The following is a 13,644-nucleotide window of genomic DNA, read 5'->3' as shown; positions in this document are numbered from 1 at the left end:
TTATCCATTTCTTGACTCCAAAGTTCCCAATCCATAACAAGGTTCCCAAAACATAACAAGCTGCAAATTATAGATTGAAAACTATACTTTTAGCTTAAAAGTTTTAATAAAGTTAACACTTAAGAATAAAGTTGAAGGATAATTTTACTTTCAGCTATATATATTTAGACAGAATATTATTTATTTATGAAATTATATTGCAGCCAACTAGCTATGAATGATTAGTCTGTACTAATGTAATAAATTTGATAAATGTTTGTCATAATATCGTGTGGGGGTATATATATATAATTCACCAAATATGAATTCAGTAGGAATTATACATGTTGTAATAAAGTTTCGAGGAAAAATCAGAATCATGGCTGTTAAGGAGCAAAAGTTAACATACAGAATTACAGATACAGCAATGTATTTAATTGCTGCTTGTTCCACGTCTTCTTGCAAATAACCCTCTTTGAAGAATTCACTCTTATGCAGAAATTGCTAAGCTCATCATCGGATTCTGAATTGAGTTCCGACGGCACCTTGAATATAGTAGCGGATCAATCCATATCAGAGTCATTAGCAGGTGCTATGAGCACTTTATAGTCCAATGAGCAATGACACATCCAGAAAAAAGCATCATTGTAATAGAAACCAAAATTATATAACACATCTAGCATTCCTTAACAAAAAGAATGAAACTCTACATTCAACCCCATGGGGCTATTATGAACCTGAAATCATCTGCAAATAGGAATTTTGACTTGGATTGAAACTGATGCATCAGCACATGGTTGTAGATGTGTAGTATTAAGACTGGTGCTTATAACTCGTCAAAATTTAAGCATCAGGGAAGAATTTGCTTAAGATCTACCAGAAGAGCTTGATCCAGAAGCAACAGCAGTGTATGGATTCAAGAAATCCCTTCTTCTGCCATCTTCTCTCTCAATTTAGAGGCTTCATTAAGATCACCAATTCTACAGTAACCACCGATTAGTATGTTATAGGTAACAGCATTAGGAACTAAGCCCTTGCGATGAAGTTTAGCAAAAAGTCTATGCGCTCGACCCATATTTCCTAATTTGCACAAACCATTTATTAGTGCATTGTATGTAGTGATATTTGGAATAATCCCTCTTCCCAGCATCTCATCCCTTAAGTTGAAAGCATCATCCACATTGCCAGCCATGGAATAAGCATGAATTAAGGTGCAGTATGTGAAATTATCAGGAAGAAAGCCTCTAGATGACCATGTTGACAAAAAACTTCTTGCTTCCTCAACCTTCCCAGATTTACAAAGCCCTGCAATAGCTATGTTGTACATAATGTTATTTGGAAGAGAATTACACATATCACTTTTATCAAGGGAATCGACAATTTTCCGAGCTTCTTGACTTATGATGTCATTTTCAACAAACTTATCAGAACAATTATGAATTGTAAGAAGATCAAAATCCACCATTTTGTCCAGAATCACAGTTGCTTCGTTGATTCTGTCAAACTTATAAAGGCTGCTAACAATTTTGCTACAGATCACCAAATTAGGCGTGAAACCCATTTCAATCATCTCAGAATATAAATTAAAAGCTTTATCTAGCTTCCCCTCGTCACACCATCCAGAAATTAGGCTTCCATAGGTAACAGCATTTGGTGATAATCCAATTGTTTGCATCTCAACAAGGAGATTAGCGACATCGTTAGACTTCTTAGACTTAAAAAGTCCATCAATAAGGGAATTGTACATTTCGATGGACGGAGAAATTGCTTGTCTTTCCATTACAGCTTTAATTCTAAATGCTTCAAGAATATTACCACTTTTACAATAGCCATCACTCAGGGTCCTATATGTTATTTCATCTGGTAAACATCCAAGTTCCTCCATCCTAATTAAAATAGCCACTGCTTCAACCATTTTCCCCATCTTACATAATCCATTAATCATCGTATTGAATGCAACTGTGCTTTTAGTGAATCCCCTGCCTAAAATTTCTTTCCACACCCTCATAGACCTCTCCAAGTCTCTCATTTTGAGAAAGCAATCAAGAAGTGTACAGTAGCTGACCTCATTGGGAGCCACACCTCTTTGTATCATTGAATTCCAAAGGCACAAAGCATCGTCATATAAACCCACACGAACCAATCCCTTCAGAACAGTATTGTAGGTCACAACCGATGCACTAATACCTTCACGCAACATCTCTTCACAGAACATAAATGCTTTACTTATTTCCCCTTCTCTGCAGTATCCATCTAACAATGTATTATAGCTATAAGAATCTGGCCTCAAATTCCAACATGACATATTCCTGAACACTTCCTCAGCTTTGCAAACCTGGCTGTGCTTACAATACCCATTAATCAAAGAATTACAGACAAAAATATTCATTTTCAATCCAGCCCTCAACATCTCATCTCGAATCCTAACAGCATCATCCATTTTTCCCACCTGACAATACCCATCCACAAGAACACCGTAAACACGTTCATCCACAACCAGCATCTCATCCTCCTCCACATCACGAAGCACCCTTTCTGCTTCTTCCAACCTAAATTTCTTACAATAACCTTTCATCAACAATGTACAAGAAACCACATTCCTCAAAATCCCTTTTTCCAACATCAAACCAATCACCCTTTCAGCACCTTCTACATCCCCCACATTAACATACCCATTAACTAAAGCATTGTAGGTCACAACATTAGTCTCAAATCCCATCCTTTCCATCTTCTCCACAAACTCTACAGCCCGATCAAGCTTTCCCTCGCAACAATGCGCATTCACAACAATACTACACATGTACACATCTGGCACAATCCCCATCCTCTCAATCTGCTCGAAAACCATCAAAGCAATGCTTCCTTCATTGGTACTAACCAACTTGCCCAGCAAGAAATTGCAGGACCTCAAACTCGGGGTCCTACCCAACCTTCCCATTTCATCAAACACATGGAGTGCAGCCTTAGTCATCCCTTTCTCCGTAAAAACCTTAAGAATCATGTCAAAAACCACAGGCGAAAACCTAAATTCCCGGTAAACGGCAACTATCTCATCCCAAACTGCGAACGTCCAGTAATTGTTCTTGCAATATAGAGATACAAGCTTGTGCAGAAATGACCGCGTTTCGGGGTACATTCTGGCTCGGGCAAGAATATGGGCAATGAGACAGTAGGACTTGAAGTGAGGGCCATAGGTCTGGTGGTTGTCGGCAATTTGGAAGAATTCGAGGCAGGCAGAGGGGTGGAGGCGTAGGCGGCGGAGGAGGGCATCAGTGAGGTGGTCGGAGAATTGGAATGAGAGGCGGGAGAGGGCGTGGGGGCGGCCGAGGAGGAGGAGGTGGGAAATGCGGTCAAGGAGCTCTGGGTAGGGGAGGTTGTATTCTTCTCGAAGCTTCCATTGAAGTTGGGAAGTGTGGTGAATGGATCTGTGGCGAGGAAGTGGAAACAGAAGAAGACAATGTCGATGGAGAATGGGTTTAGAGAGGAAAGAAAACATTGATTGGGGAGAGATGCTAACATAGCTGCTTTGGATCAATTTGGTTACCGATGGACAGCCTGCAGTTGCTATCTACTAAAATATAAAGTTATGTAGCAAGAAGGAGATGAAGGTGAAGTGTCAAGCTGAGACAAAAAGGGTGCAGCACATGCAGGCAGGCAGTGATTACATCGGACTTTCACACTTTTTCCACTGCTGCAAATTTGAAAAAGTGAACCTGCACATTAATAAGAAATTAGCTGAGTTACAGTCAAGAGAAGTTATTAGTGAATAATGTTAAAATTCGAAGAGAAATTTACTTTATATAAGTAGAGTTGAGAGTTGAAATTCTCATTATTCTCTTGCAATTTGTCTAATTTCATATGTTTAGCTCGGCTAGTTTTTTTTTTTTTTTTTTTTTTTCAGGATAGGAAGATGGCCAAATTCAGGCTATTCAAAGGAGGCAAACGGGCAAAGTTGTAGCTTCATTCGAGGAGAGCAAGGTTCTTGTCTCTTTTTGCTCCCTCTCTTTCCTTCATTCTTCTCCTTTATCCTCTCTCTCTCTCTCAATATATGTAGAAGCTATAGTTATATGCAGAGCTAAGTAGAACTATCAAGTTCAATCACATATATAAACCAGTCTTTAACTAAACATTTCAAACTGACACAAAAACCAAAATTATATGGAAACTAAGGTTAACAAAGTTCTAGTTTCTTTTGGTCCATCACTTCCCTTCATTCTTCTCTTCTAGCCTCCTCTCAATTTAAACTTCAAATAAAAAGGTAGAAAACTTTACCTTAACAGAATATTGAGCCAGGTTGAAGGGGCACAGACAGAAGGGAAGCAGAAATAGTCCAAAATCCCTGAACAAGAAGAAGAATATCTCTGGAGGCAGAAAATTAACAGCAGCATCAAGAACAAATAACAAATCAGATTTGACATAGAGATGAGAAACAAGCAACAAGAACAGGAAATTAAATTACTTGAACAGTTGAAGTCACTGAAGGAAACTAGCAGCAACTGCAGAGATCACAGGTGAGATTTCTTCTTCTCAATGCGAAATGGAACTGATACTGAAAAATTTTCCCCTAATGCCAGAGGGAGCAGTCCAATCGTAATTCCAGCACAGAGGACGGTAAGAGTCGAGGGGACGAGAAACTAGCTGGCGAGGATGGTGAGCAGCTGGAAGCGGCCCTCGAGGATGAGTGTTGAGGGGAGGCGCGAGGGGAATGAGACTGAAACTGAAAGGAGGATTGTTAAGGTTGAAAAGAGATAAAATTCACTTAGAAAACATATAGCAAGCAGCAATCAAATTCTAGAACTAAAGCATAATCACCAGGCAATACTAATAATACAAATATTTAAGTAACATACAAATAACACAAAATATTATAACATGGTCTAAAGTCTTATACATCCTAAACACAAAACATTAACTTATAACCAGAACAAATCAACCATATAATTCAGCAACAGAGAAATCAACCATGGTAATGCTAATAAATTAGATCAATATAATCAGAACAAATCAACCACATGATCAGAACAATAAAGCATTATCCTATAATCAGGACAAATTTTAAAAATTAGAAAAGATTAAGAATCAGAACAAATCAAGCATTAGCTTAAAAATTAGAACAAATTAAAATTTATAATCAGACCTTAATTTAAAAAATTATCTGTGGTGGTGGCGTGACTGAGCTTAATTATAATCAGACCTAAATTAAAATAAAATAAAAAACTGAAAATAACAGTTTACCTGAGATGAGCTTGAGAACAGGGGAAGGGGCAGCTGAGCTGAGGTGGCGGAGGGGCTGGCGGCGGGGTGACTGAGCTTCGGACTGAGTCGCGAGCAGCACGGAGAGGAGAGGAGAGCAGCGCGAGAAGAAGAAGTCGACCAGTGCAGCGCCGGCACGGAGAAGAAGATTGATTGAGGCTGGTGATGGTGGCTGAGCAGGGGGCACGAAGAAGGGATTGAGACTCAGAGAGGGCTGAGAGTAACTCGGTACGTATGTTTAGGGCCTTTTTCGTTTTTGTCAAGCTTGTTTTCGGAAATGAACAAATCGGCCCAAAATCCATGGATGAGTCCAACAATGTACTACACAATATATAAATTACATCTAACAGAAAAAAAATATATCAATTACAAATCTTTGAAGCCGGAATCCAGCACGGTTAGAATTCATGAGCCAGTATGGTGTCATGGTGTGCACTTAAACCACCTATAACACTAGAACCTAAAATTTCCTTTTCCTCTTATCTTGAATCAAATCTCTATATATGCACACATGATGCATCAAAACTATAATAATCAGTTTACAAGAGTGGTGTGAGAAAAGTATAATTCTTATTGCATTTTGTCAAGGTTAAGTACGTGTGTTAGTTGGATTGGGCTAGATCTTTGGTTGCATTGGTTTCTGAAAATGTAAAATTACTAAAAAAAATAAGAGAGTAAAATGAACTACTTTGTTAGTTTAGCCATCCGTTTAAATAAGGGTCGGGAGTTCAAATTTCTAGCAATCCATTCAGTTTACAATTTATGCAAACTTGAAGGAAATGTGGCTTTGATTACTGGTAGGGGTAGGGGCATCGGTGAGTGCCAACATTCGAGACCAACAAGGACTCACTTTCCAAGATGACATAGGAGTTAAATTCGCAACCTATGTACATTGTGATGTAGCAAAAGAAGATGATGTTAAAAATGCAGTTAACATAGCAATAATCAAAGTATTAAAATCTAGACATAATTGTGAACAACGCTGCAGCAATAGATGATGCTAACCCTAGCATTCTTGACAATGATGTGGCAGATTTTCAGCGCGTTTTTAGTGTCAACATTACGGGGCCTTTTTTGGGAATCAAGTATGCAGCTAGAGTGATGATCCCAACCAAAAAGGGTAGTATTGTAAACATAAGGACTGTAAGTTCAAGAGTTGGAGAGGCTGCAACTCATGCGAATACAAGTTCCAAACATGGCTTAATTGGACTCACAAAGAATGCAGCTGCTGAGCTTTGAAATTTTGGCATAATAGTGAATTGTTTGTCACCTTACTCCGTTGCTAACAGTGCTGGAATTAGAGGGTTCTTTAAACTTGATGATGAAGGGTGTTCAAATGTTTATTCGAATTTTAAAGGTGTTCATTTGATGGAAGAAGATGTAGCACAAACTGCACTCTATTTGGCTAGTGATGAGTCCAAGTACATCAATGGTCATAATCTAGCTATTGATGGTGGTTTTACTACTATTAATCTAATGTTCGGTTTGTTTTCACAATCTTAATTAAGTTTTAACACTTTAAACTTTTATATATGTCCTATTTTGTTTACTAATTTATTAGTCTTGCTCTCAATGATGTGTAATAGTATTGTACTGTTTTCTGTATAATAATACAACAATGCTAGGAAATCAAGAGGGTATCAGCCAAAAATCAGCCAAATGCTTTTGGGTGAATCCAAAATCTCTACGTGAATGATGCTTATATTAGGCATTAAGATGTTTCTTCTTTTACTAAGTATCAGAATGTTTCTTTTTCATACTAAATGGATGTTCTTTTATATATTTTATAAATTTTTTTATATACTAAGAATCGGGATTGTTGGAAGTTCCGTGATCCCCGCCTCTATTTCTCCAACGTATCATTCAGAATTTTAATTTGGGGTGAGAAGTAATTAATATCAAATATTATAAATTAAAAATAAATAAAATTAGTTAAATATAATTATAAATTAGTTAAGTTGTTTACTTTTTGACTGATCACCTCTTAGTTTCATATACTTTTCCATAATAAAATAAAGCGAAGATTTCTTGGGTACTAATTAAGAGGTTTTTATTTTTTCTCCCCCTTCTCCGTAACCTTCATAAATCATAATAAGTGACATATCAACAAACTTGAAGGAGAGATAGGGTTTGTTGACTTTTTTAAATATAAAAAAATAATTTTAAACAATAAAAAATTCATGTTACTAATATTTATTTACCAAAAAATATTTATTTTTGTTAGAAAATATTTTTTATAAACGAAGACTAAATTCTTAAAGTGGTTTTTTAGATTTATAGTTTTTATTATTTTAATTCATCAAATTGAAGTACTACAAATTAAAGTACTGCTCTGATTTGTCTCGCTGGACACAAGTCTAAACGACGTCGTTTTGTTTTAGCGCTTAGACAAGGCAAAATTGAAAAGACGAAGAAAAGTTTTTATGATGTGCAAACCGTGTTATCTTTTCTTATTCTCCAAAATGACTTGTTTTTGTATTGTTTAAGTGCCAAAATGAAACAATATCATTCGATCATGTGTTTAACGTGACAAATCAGAGCTAACTGAATATTCTGTTTGTTGATTCAAAACCAGAAAGGGTTTAGAAACTAATATGATGCCTAAAACTAGATTTCGAAGATCAATATAATAAATTTTAATTTAAGTGACTAAAATAGTGAAAGTCGTAAATCTTAAAGATTACTATAAAAATTTAAGCTACAAACGACTGTTAAAATGGATAAAACTCATCGGATCAATTTATTTATGCTTTAAATAGATAGATTTCTCTCTCTCTCAAGTTATTAAAAACAAAATATTAAATAGCTTCAATGCAATTAGTTAAAAAAAGAAGGGGTTAAATATGTTGTAAAACAACTAAATAAATAAGGAAGATGTAAATATAAAATAGAGAAATATAAACTTGTTCTTATCTCACTATAATATAAGTAGTTACTATAATATAAGTAGTTTATCTATTTACTAATATTATAAATATTGTAATTTGAAATTACAGAGAAATAAAAGAGAGAGAGAGTTTATTAACAGTGTATAAAGAAAAGAATATTATAGTAAAAGAGAGAGAGAAGGAAATATTTTATTGTTCTTGTCTATTCCTTCTACATCAGGTCATGCCTATTTATAGGCGTACAAAAGCATTGATATTTGGTTTCATTAATTTCATTTCATATTGAGAAACTAAGTTCTCATTCTGAGAATAGTGAACCGCCCATTAAATGGGCATCCACATCACAAGGCTTATCTTAACACTCCCCCTTGGACGACCATTTAGGAATATGCCTCGTTAAAACCTTACTAAAGAAAACCCAATGGAAAAAAACTTTAGTGAAGGAAAAAGAGTACAAAATCCTTTGTAATGGGGACTGCCTCATTAAAAACCTTGTCAACAAAAACCCAATGGGAAAAAACCTGACCAAGGAAAAAAAAGAGTACAGTCTCCTTCTCTTGTCAACATCATTTATTGTCTCGAAATCGACGCATCCCAATCCCATGTACCAATCTTTCAAAGGAGGATTTTGGGAGTGACTTTGTGAATAAATCTGTCAGATTGTCACTTGAGTGGATCTGTTGGACATCAATTATCCCTTGATTTTGAAGATCATGAGTGAATAAGAATTTGGGAGAAATATGCTTTGTTCTATCACCTTTGATGTATCCGCCTTTAAGTTGAGCAATGCATAATGTATTATCTTCAAACAGGACAGTTGGAGCTATCTTATGATCAATCAATCCACATGATGACAGAATATATTGAATCAGACTCCTGAGCCAAAAACACTCGCGACTAGCTTCATGAATCGCCAGTATTTCAGCATGATTAGAGGAGGTTGATGCTATCGTCTGTTTCGTGGACCTCCATGATATAACTGTACCACCATATGTGAACAGGTATCCTGTTTGAGATCTCCCTTTATGTGGATCAGACAAGTAGTCAGCATCTGCATAACCAACTAATTGTGACTTGGATCCATAAGGATAAAACATTCCCATATCAACCGTTTCATGAAGATATCAAAAGATTTGCTTAATTCCGCTCCAATGTCTTTTGGTTGGAGAGGAACTATACCTTGCTAGTAAGTTCACAGTAAATGATATATCGGGTCGTGTATTATTAGCAAGATACATTAGCGCTCTAATGACACTAAGATATGGTACTTCTTGACCAAGGATATCTTCATTTTCTTCTTTAGGACGGACTTGATCCTTCTCCACATCCAAAGATCTTACGATCATTGGGGTACTCAAGGGATGTGACTTATCCATATAAAATTTTTTCAAGATCTTTTCTGTGTATGTTGTTTGATGAATAAAGATCTCATTTTTTATATGCTCGATCTGCAGGCCGAGACAAAATTTAGTCCTTCCAAGATCTTTCATCTCAAACTCTTCTTTTAGCGTTTTTATAATTGTTGGAATCTCTTCAGGAGTCCCAATGATATTTAAATCATCAACATACACAGCAATTATAATGAATCCAGATGCAGTTTTCTTTATGAAAACACACGGACATATTTCATCATTCTTGAATCTGTTTTTGGCCAAATACTCAGTAAGACGATTATACCACATTCGTCCAGATTGCTTTAGGCCGTATAAAGATCTTTGCAATTTGACTGAGTATAACCCTTGTGAATATTCATTGGATGGTTTAGATATCTTTAGTCCTTCAGGGACTTTCATATAGATATCCCGATCTAATGAGCCATATAAATAGGCTGTTACCACATCCATTAAATGCATATGCAGTTTATGATATGCAGATAAACTGACCAAATAATGCAATGTTATTGCATCCACTACAGGGGAATACGTTTCTTCATAATCTATACCGGGCCTTTGTGAAAATTCTTGTGCCACAAGTCAAGCTTTATAGCGCACAAATTCATTTTTCTCATTTCGTTTTCTCACAAATACCCATCGGTATCCAACAGGTTTTACATCTTCAGGTGTACAGACTACAGGTCCAAAGACTTCACGTTTTGCAAGTGAGTCTAATTCAGCCTTCATGGCTTCTTCCCATTTTGGCCAATCATTTCTTTGTCGACATTCTTCGACTGATCTTGGCTCAAGATCCTTACTTTCATGCATGATATTTAATGCCACATTATATGCAAATATTTCATTGACAATTGTCTTATTTCGGTCTCATTTCTCTCCTGTAAAGACATAATTTATTGAGATCTTGTCATTTTCACAATTTTCAGGTACCTAAACTTCTTCTGGCGTTAAAACTATATCAGAATTTTGGACAACTGCAGGTGTCTCTACTATGTCTTTCTCAACAGGAATAGTATTTACCTCTTTTCTCTTTCGAGAATTTTTATCTTTAGAACCGACAGGCCTGCCACGCTTCTGGCATGAATTTGCTTCAGTGGCTACTTGTCCTATTGGGACATCAATTCGAATTGGGGCATTTTCCGCAGGTATATAAGATTTGGTTATCCTCTTTGTATCGGAAAATGCATCCGTCAATTTATTTGCTATTCTTTGCAAATGTATAATCTTTTGAACTTCTAGTTCACATTACCCTGATCGAGGATCTAAATGCATCAAGGATGATTCATTCCAATTAAGTTCCTTTTCAGGAAGCTTATTCTCTCCCCCCTAATGTTGGAAATTTTGATTCATCAAAATGACAATCCACAAACCAAGCTTTAAATACATCTCTAGTTTGTATCTCAAGATACCTCACTATAGAGGGAGAATCATATCCAACATATATCTCCAATTTTCTTTGGGGTCCCATTTTGGTTTGATTAGGTGGTGCAATGGGAATATATATCGCACACCCAAATATTCTTAAATGGGAGACATTTGGCTGCTGGCCAAAAGCTAATTGCATAGGAGAGAACTGATGGTAACTCGTTGGCCTCAAACGAATAAGTGCTGCGGCATGTAAAACAGCATGCCCCCAAACCGAGGTTGGGAGATTTGTTCTCATAAGCAAGGGTCTAGTAATTAATTGGAGGTGCTTAATAAGTGATTCTGCTAACCCATTTTGTGTGTGAACATAAGCTACTGGATGTTCAACACTTATTTCATTAGCTATACAATAAGCATCAAAAGCTTGGGAAGTAAATTCACCAGCATTATCCAGACGAATTGCTTTGATTGGATTTTCTGGAAATTGTGCTTTTAATCGAATAATTTGAGCCAGTAATCTCGCAAACGCCAGGTTGCGAGAAGATAATAAGCACATATGTGACCATCTCGAAGATGCGTCTATCAGGACCATAAAATATCTAAAAGATCCACATGGTGGATGAATAGGTCCACATATATCACCTTGAATCCTTTCTAGGAATTCAGGGGACTCAAATCCAATCTTTACTAGTGATGGCCTTAAAATTAACTTTCCCTGAGAACATGCAGCACAACAAAATTCACTAGTTTAAGAATCTTCTGGTTCTTTAGTGAATTTCCATGGGAGTTTTCAATAATTCTCCTCATCATGGTTGTTTCCGGATGACCCAATCGGTCGTGCCAAGTTATGAATTCATTTGGGCTAGTAAACTTCTGGTTTACAGTGGCATGTGATTCAATTGCACTAATCTTGGTATAATATAACCCAGATGAAAGTGAGGGAAACTTTTCTAATATAACATTTTTATTTGAATCATGAGTTATGATACATAAGTACTCATGACTTCCCTCATTCATAGTCTCAATATGATATCCATTTTGACGAATATCTTTAAAGCTCAACAAGTTTCTTCGAGACTTGGTAGACAATAGTGCATTATTTATTATGAATTTTGTTCCTCCGGAAAACAAAATTATAGCTCTTCCGGAGCCTTCAATCACATTATCTGAGCCGATAATAGTATTAACACATTCTTCTTTTGGCACAAGATGGGTAAAATATATATCACTTTTGAGAATAGTGTGCGAACTTGCACTATTCGCAAGGCATACATCTTCATTATATATCCTTGCCATTCTCTTCAAAGACAAATAATAATAAAATGAGTAGTATGCACAGCTAAATTGAATACTTGATCAGAATTATTTTTCTAAGAAATACTGCATATAAAAATAATGTCATATACTAAAATTTTATTTTAAAACATGACACATTTAATGATTTCAAAATTCATAAACATTAATATTTTATATACATCATATTTGAAACTTAAATACATAGAAAATAAAACTTAATAATAAGTTCTTTACATTATTTATTTACATGAATACTTAACAATCTCACACATTAAACTATTCCATCATTTATCAAATGACCAATATTCCTTCAGGATCCTCAAAGAAATCAGATACATCATAATGAGTGGTGGAATTTTCAGCATCATTTGAAACGAAATTCGATTCTTTTCCCTTGTCGTCCTTTTTCAAAGATGCCTGGTAAAGATCGACTAGGTGCCTTGGGGTACGACAGGTACGTGACCAATGGCCCTTTCCACCACAACGGAAATACTTATCCTTTGTTGATTTATTCTACCCGATATTTCTTTCTTTATCCCACTTCTGGTGAGATCCTCTCTTTTGAATATAATTCCTCTTCCTTCCATAATTTTTCTTGTTATTAAAACCTTGCCATTTACCTCTTCTGGGGTAATTTGCCACATTTACTTCAAGAAATGGGACGGCGCCAGCTGGGCGCGCTTCATGATTTTTCAAGAGCAACTCATTGTTGCGTTCAGCAATAAGAAGGCAAGAAATTAACTCAGAATATTTTTTAAACCCTTTTTCTCGATACTGCTGCTGTAGGAGCACATTCGAGGTATGGAAGGTTGAGAAAGTTTTCTCCAACATATCATGATCAGTTATCTTTTCCCCACATAATTTCATTCGTGAGGTGATTCGAAACATTGCAGAATTATATTCATTTATAGATTTAAAATCTTGTAGACACAAGTGCGTCCATTCATATCGGGCTTGAGGAAGTATCGCCGTTTTTTGATGATTGTACTTTTCTTCAAGGTCTTTCCAAAGATCTGTAGGATCTTTTAATGTGAGATATTCATTTTTCAATTCTTCATCAAGATGGCGATGAAGAAAAATCATGGCTTTAGCTTTATCCTTCTGGGATGCATTATTTTCAGCCTTAATGGTATCCCCAAGATCCATTGAATCAAGATGGATTTCAGCATCTAGTATCCATGATAAATAATTGTTTCCAGATATATCAAGAGCATTGAATTCAAGATGAGAGAGTTTCGACATAATGAAAATTTGTTACCTGAGTCTTCTTAAAAATTTGATCAGAGTCTCGTGCTGATAACGTGTTGTAAAATAACTAAATAAATAAGGAAGATGTAAATATAAAATAGAGAAATATAAACTTGCTCTTATCTCACTATAATATAAGTAGTTACTATAATATAAGTAGTTTATCTATTTATTAATATTATAAATATTGTAGTTTGAAATTACAGAGAAATAAAAGAGAGAGT

The 13,644-nt window shown here is 35.7% G+C and overlaps 1 protein-coding gene and 1 pseudogene across 2 annotated transcripts; one reads left to right on the top strand and one right to left on the bottom strand.

The window, feature by feature from the left end:
* Nucleotides 1-255: 255 nt before the first annotated feature.
* On the bottom strand, nt 256-5,468 carry LOC107623093 (Pentatricopeptide repeat (PPR) superfamily protein). Of its 2 annotated transcripts, none has more exons than XM_016325236.3 (4): nt 5,215-5,468; nt 4,439-4,696; nt 4,252-4,340; nt 256-3,692 (listed from the first exon to the last, which is right to left on the bottom strand). In XM_016325236.3, exon 4 carries the CDS (start codon nt 3,473-3,475, stop codon nt 896-898), a length of 2,580 nt encoding a protein of 859 aa, XP_016180722.1. In that variant the 5' UTR covers nt 3,476-3,692; nt 4,252-4,340; nt 4,439-4,696; nt 5,215-5,468; the 3' UTR covers nt 256-895. The 2 variants fall into 2 exon arrangements, with proteins under 2 accessions (XP_016180722.1, XP_016180724.1); XM_016325238.3 differs by having other exon boundaries at nt 4,439-4,690.
* LOC107620375 (secoisolariciresinol dehydrogenase pseudogene) lies at nt 4,402-6,735 on the top strand (annotated as a pseudogene).
* The last annotated feature ends 6,909 nt before the right edge of the window (nt 6,736-13,644 follow it).

This window comes from Arachis ipaensis, chromosome B10 (genome assembly GCF_059453495.1).
Source record: "Arachis ipaensis isolate K30076 ecotype BB chromosome B10, ASM5945349v1, whole genome shotgun sequence".
In the NCBI taxonomy this organism is placed as follows: domain Eukaryota; kingdom Viridiplantae; phylum Streptophyta; class Magnoliopsida; order Fabales; family Fabaceae; genus Arachis; species Arachis ipaensis.
The sequence above is the reverse complement of the archived record's forward strand: the minus strand, read 5'-3'. Positions and strand labels throughout refer to the sequence as shown.

Coding starts and splice junctions, on each gene's coding strand:
- LOC107623093 (XM_016325236.3), bottom strand. CDS start 3,475: ATGTTTTCTTTCCTCTCTAAACCCATTCTCCATCGACATTGTCTTCTT.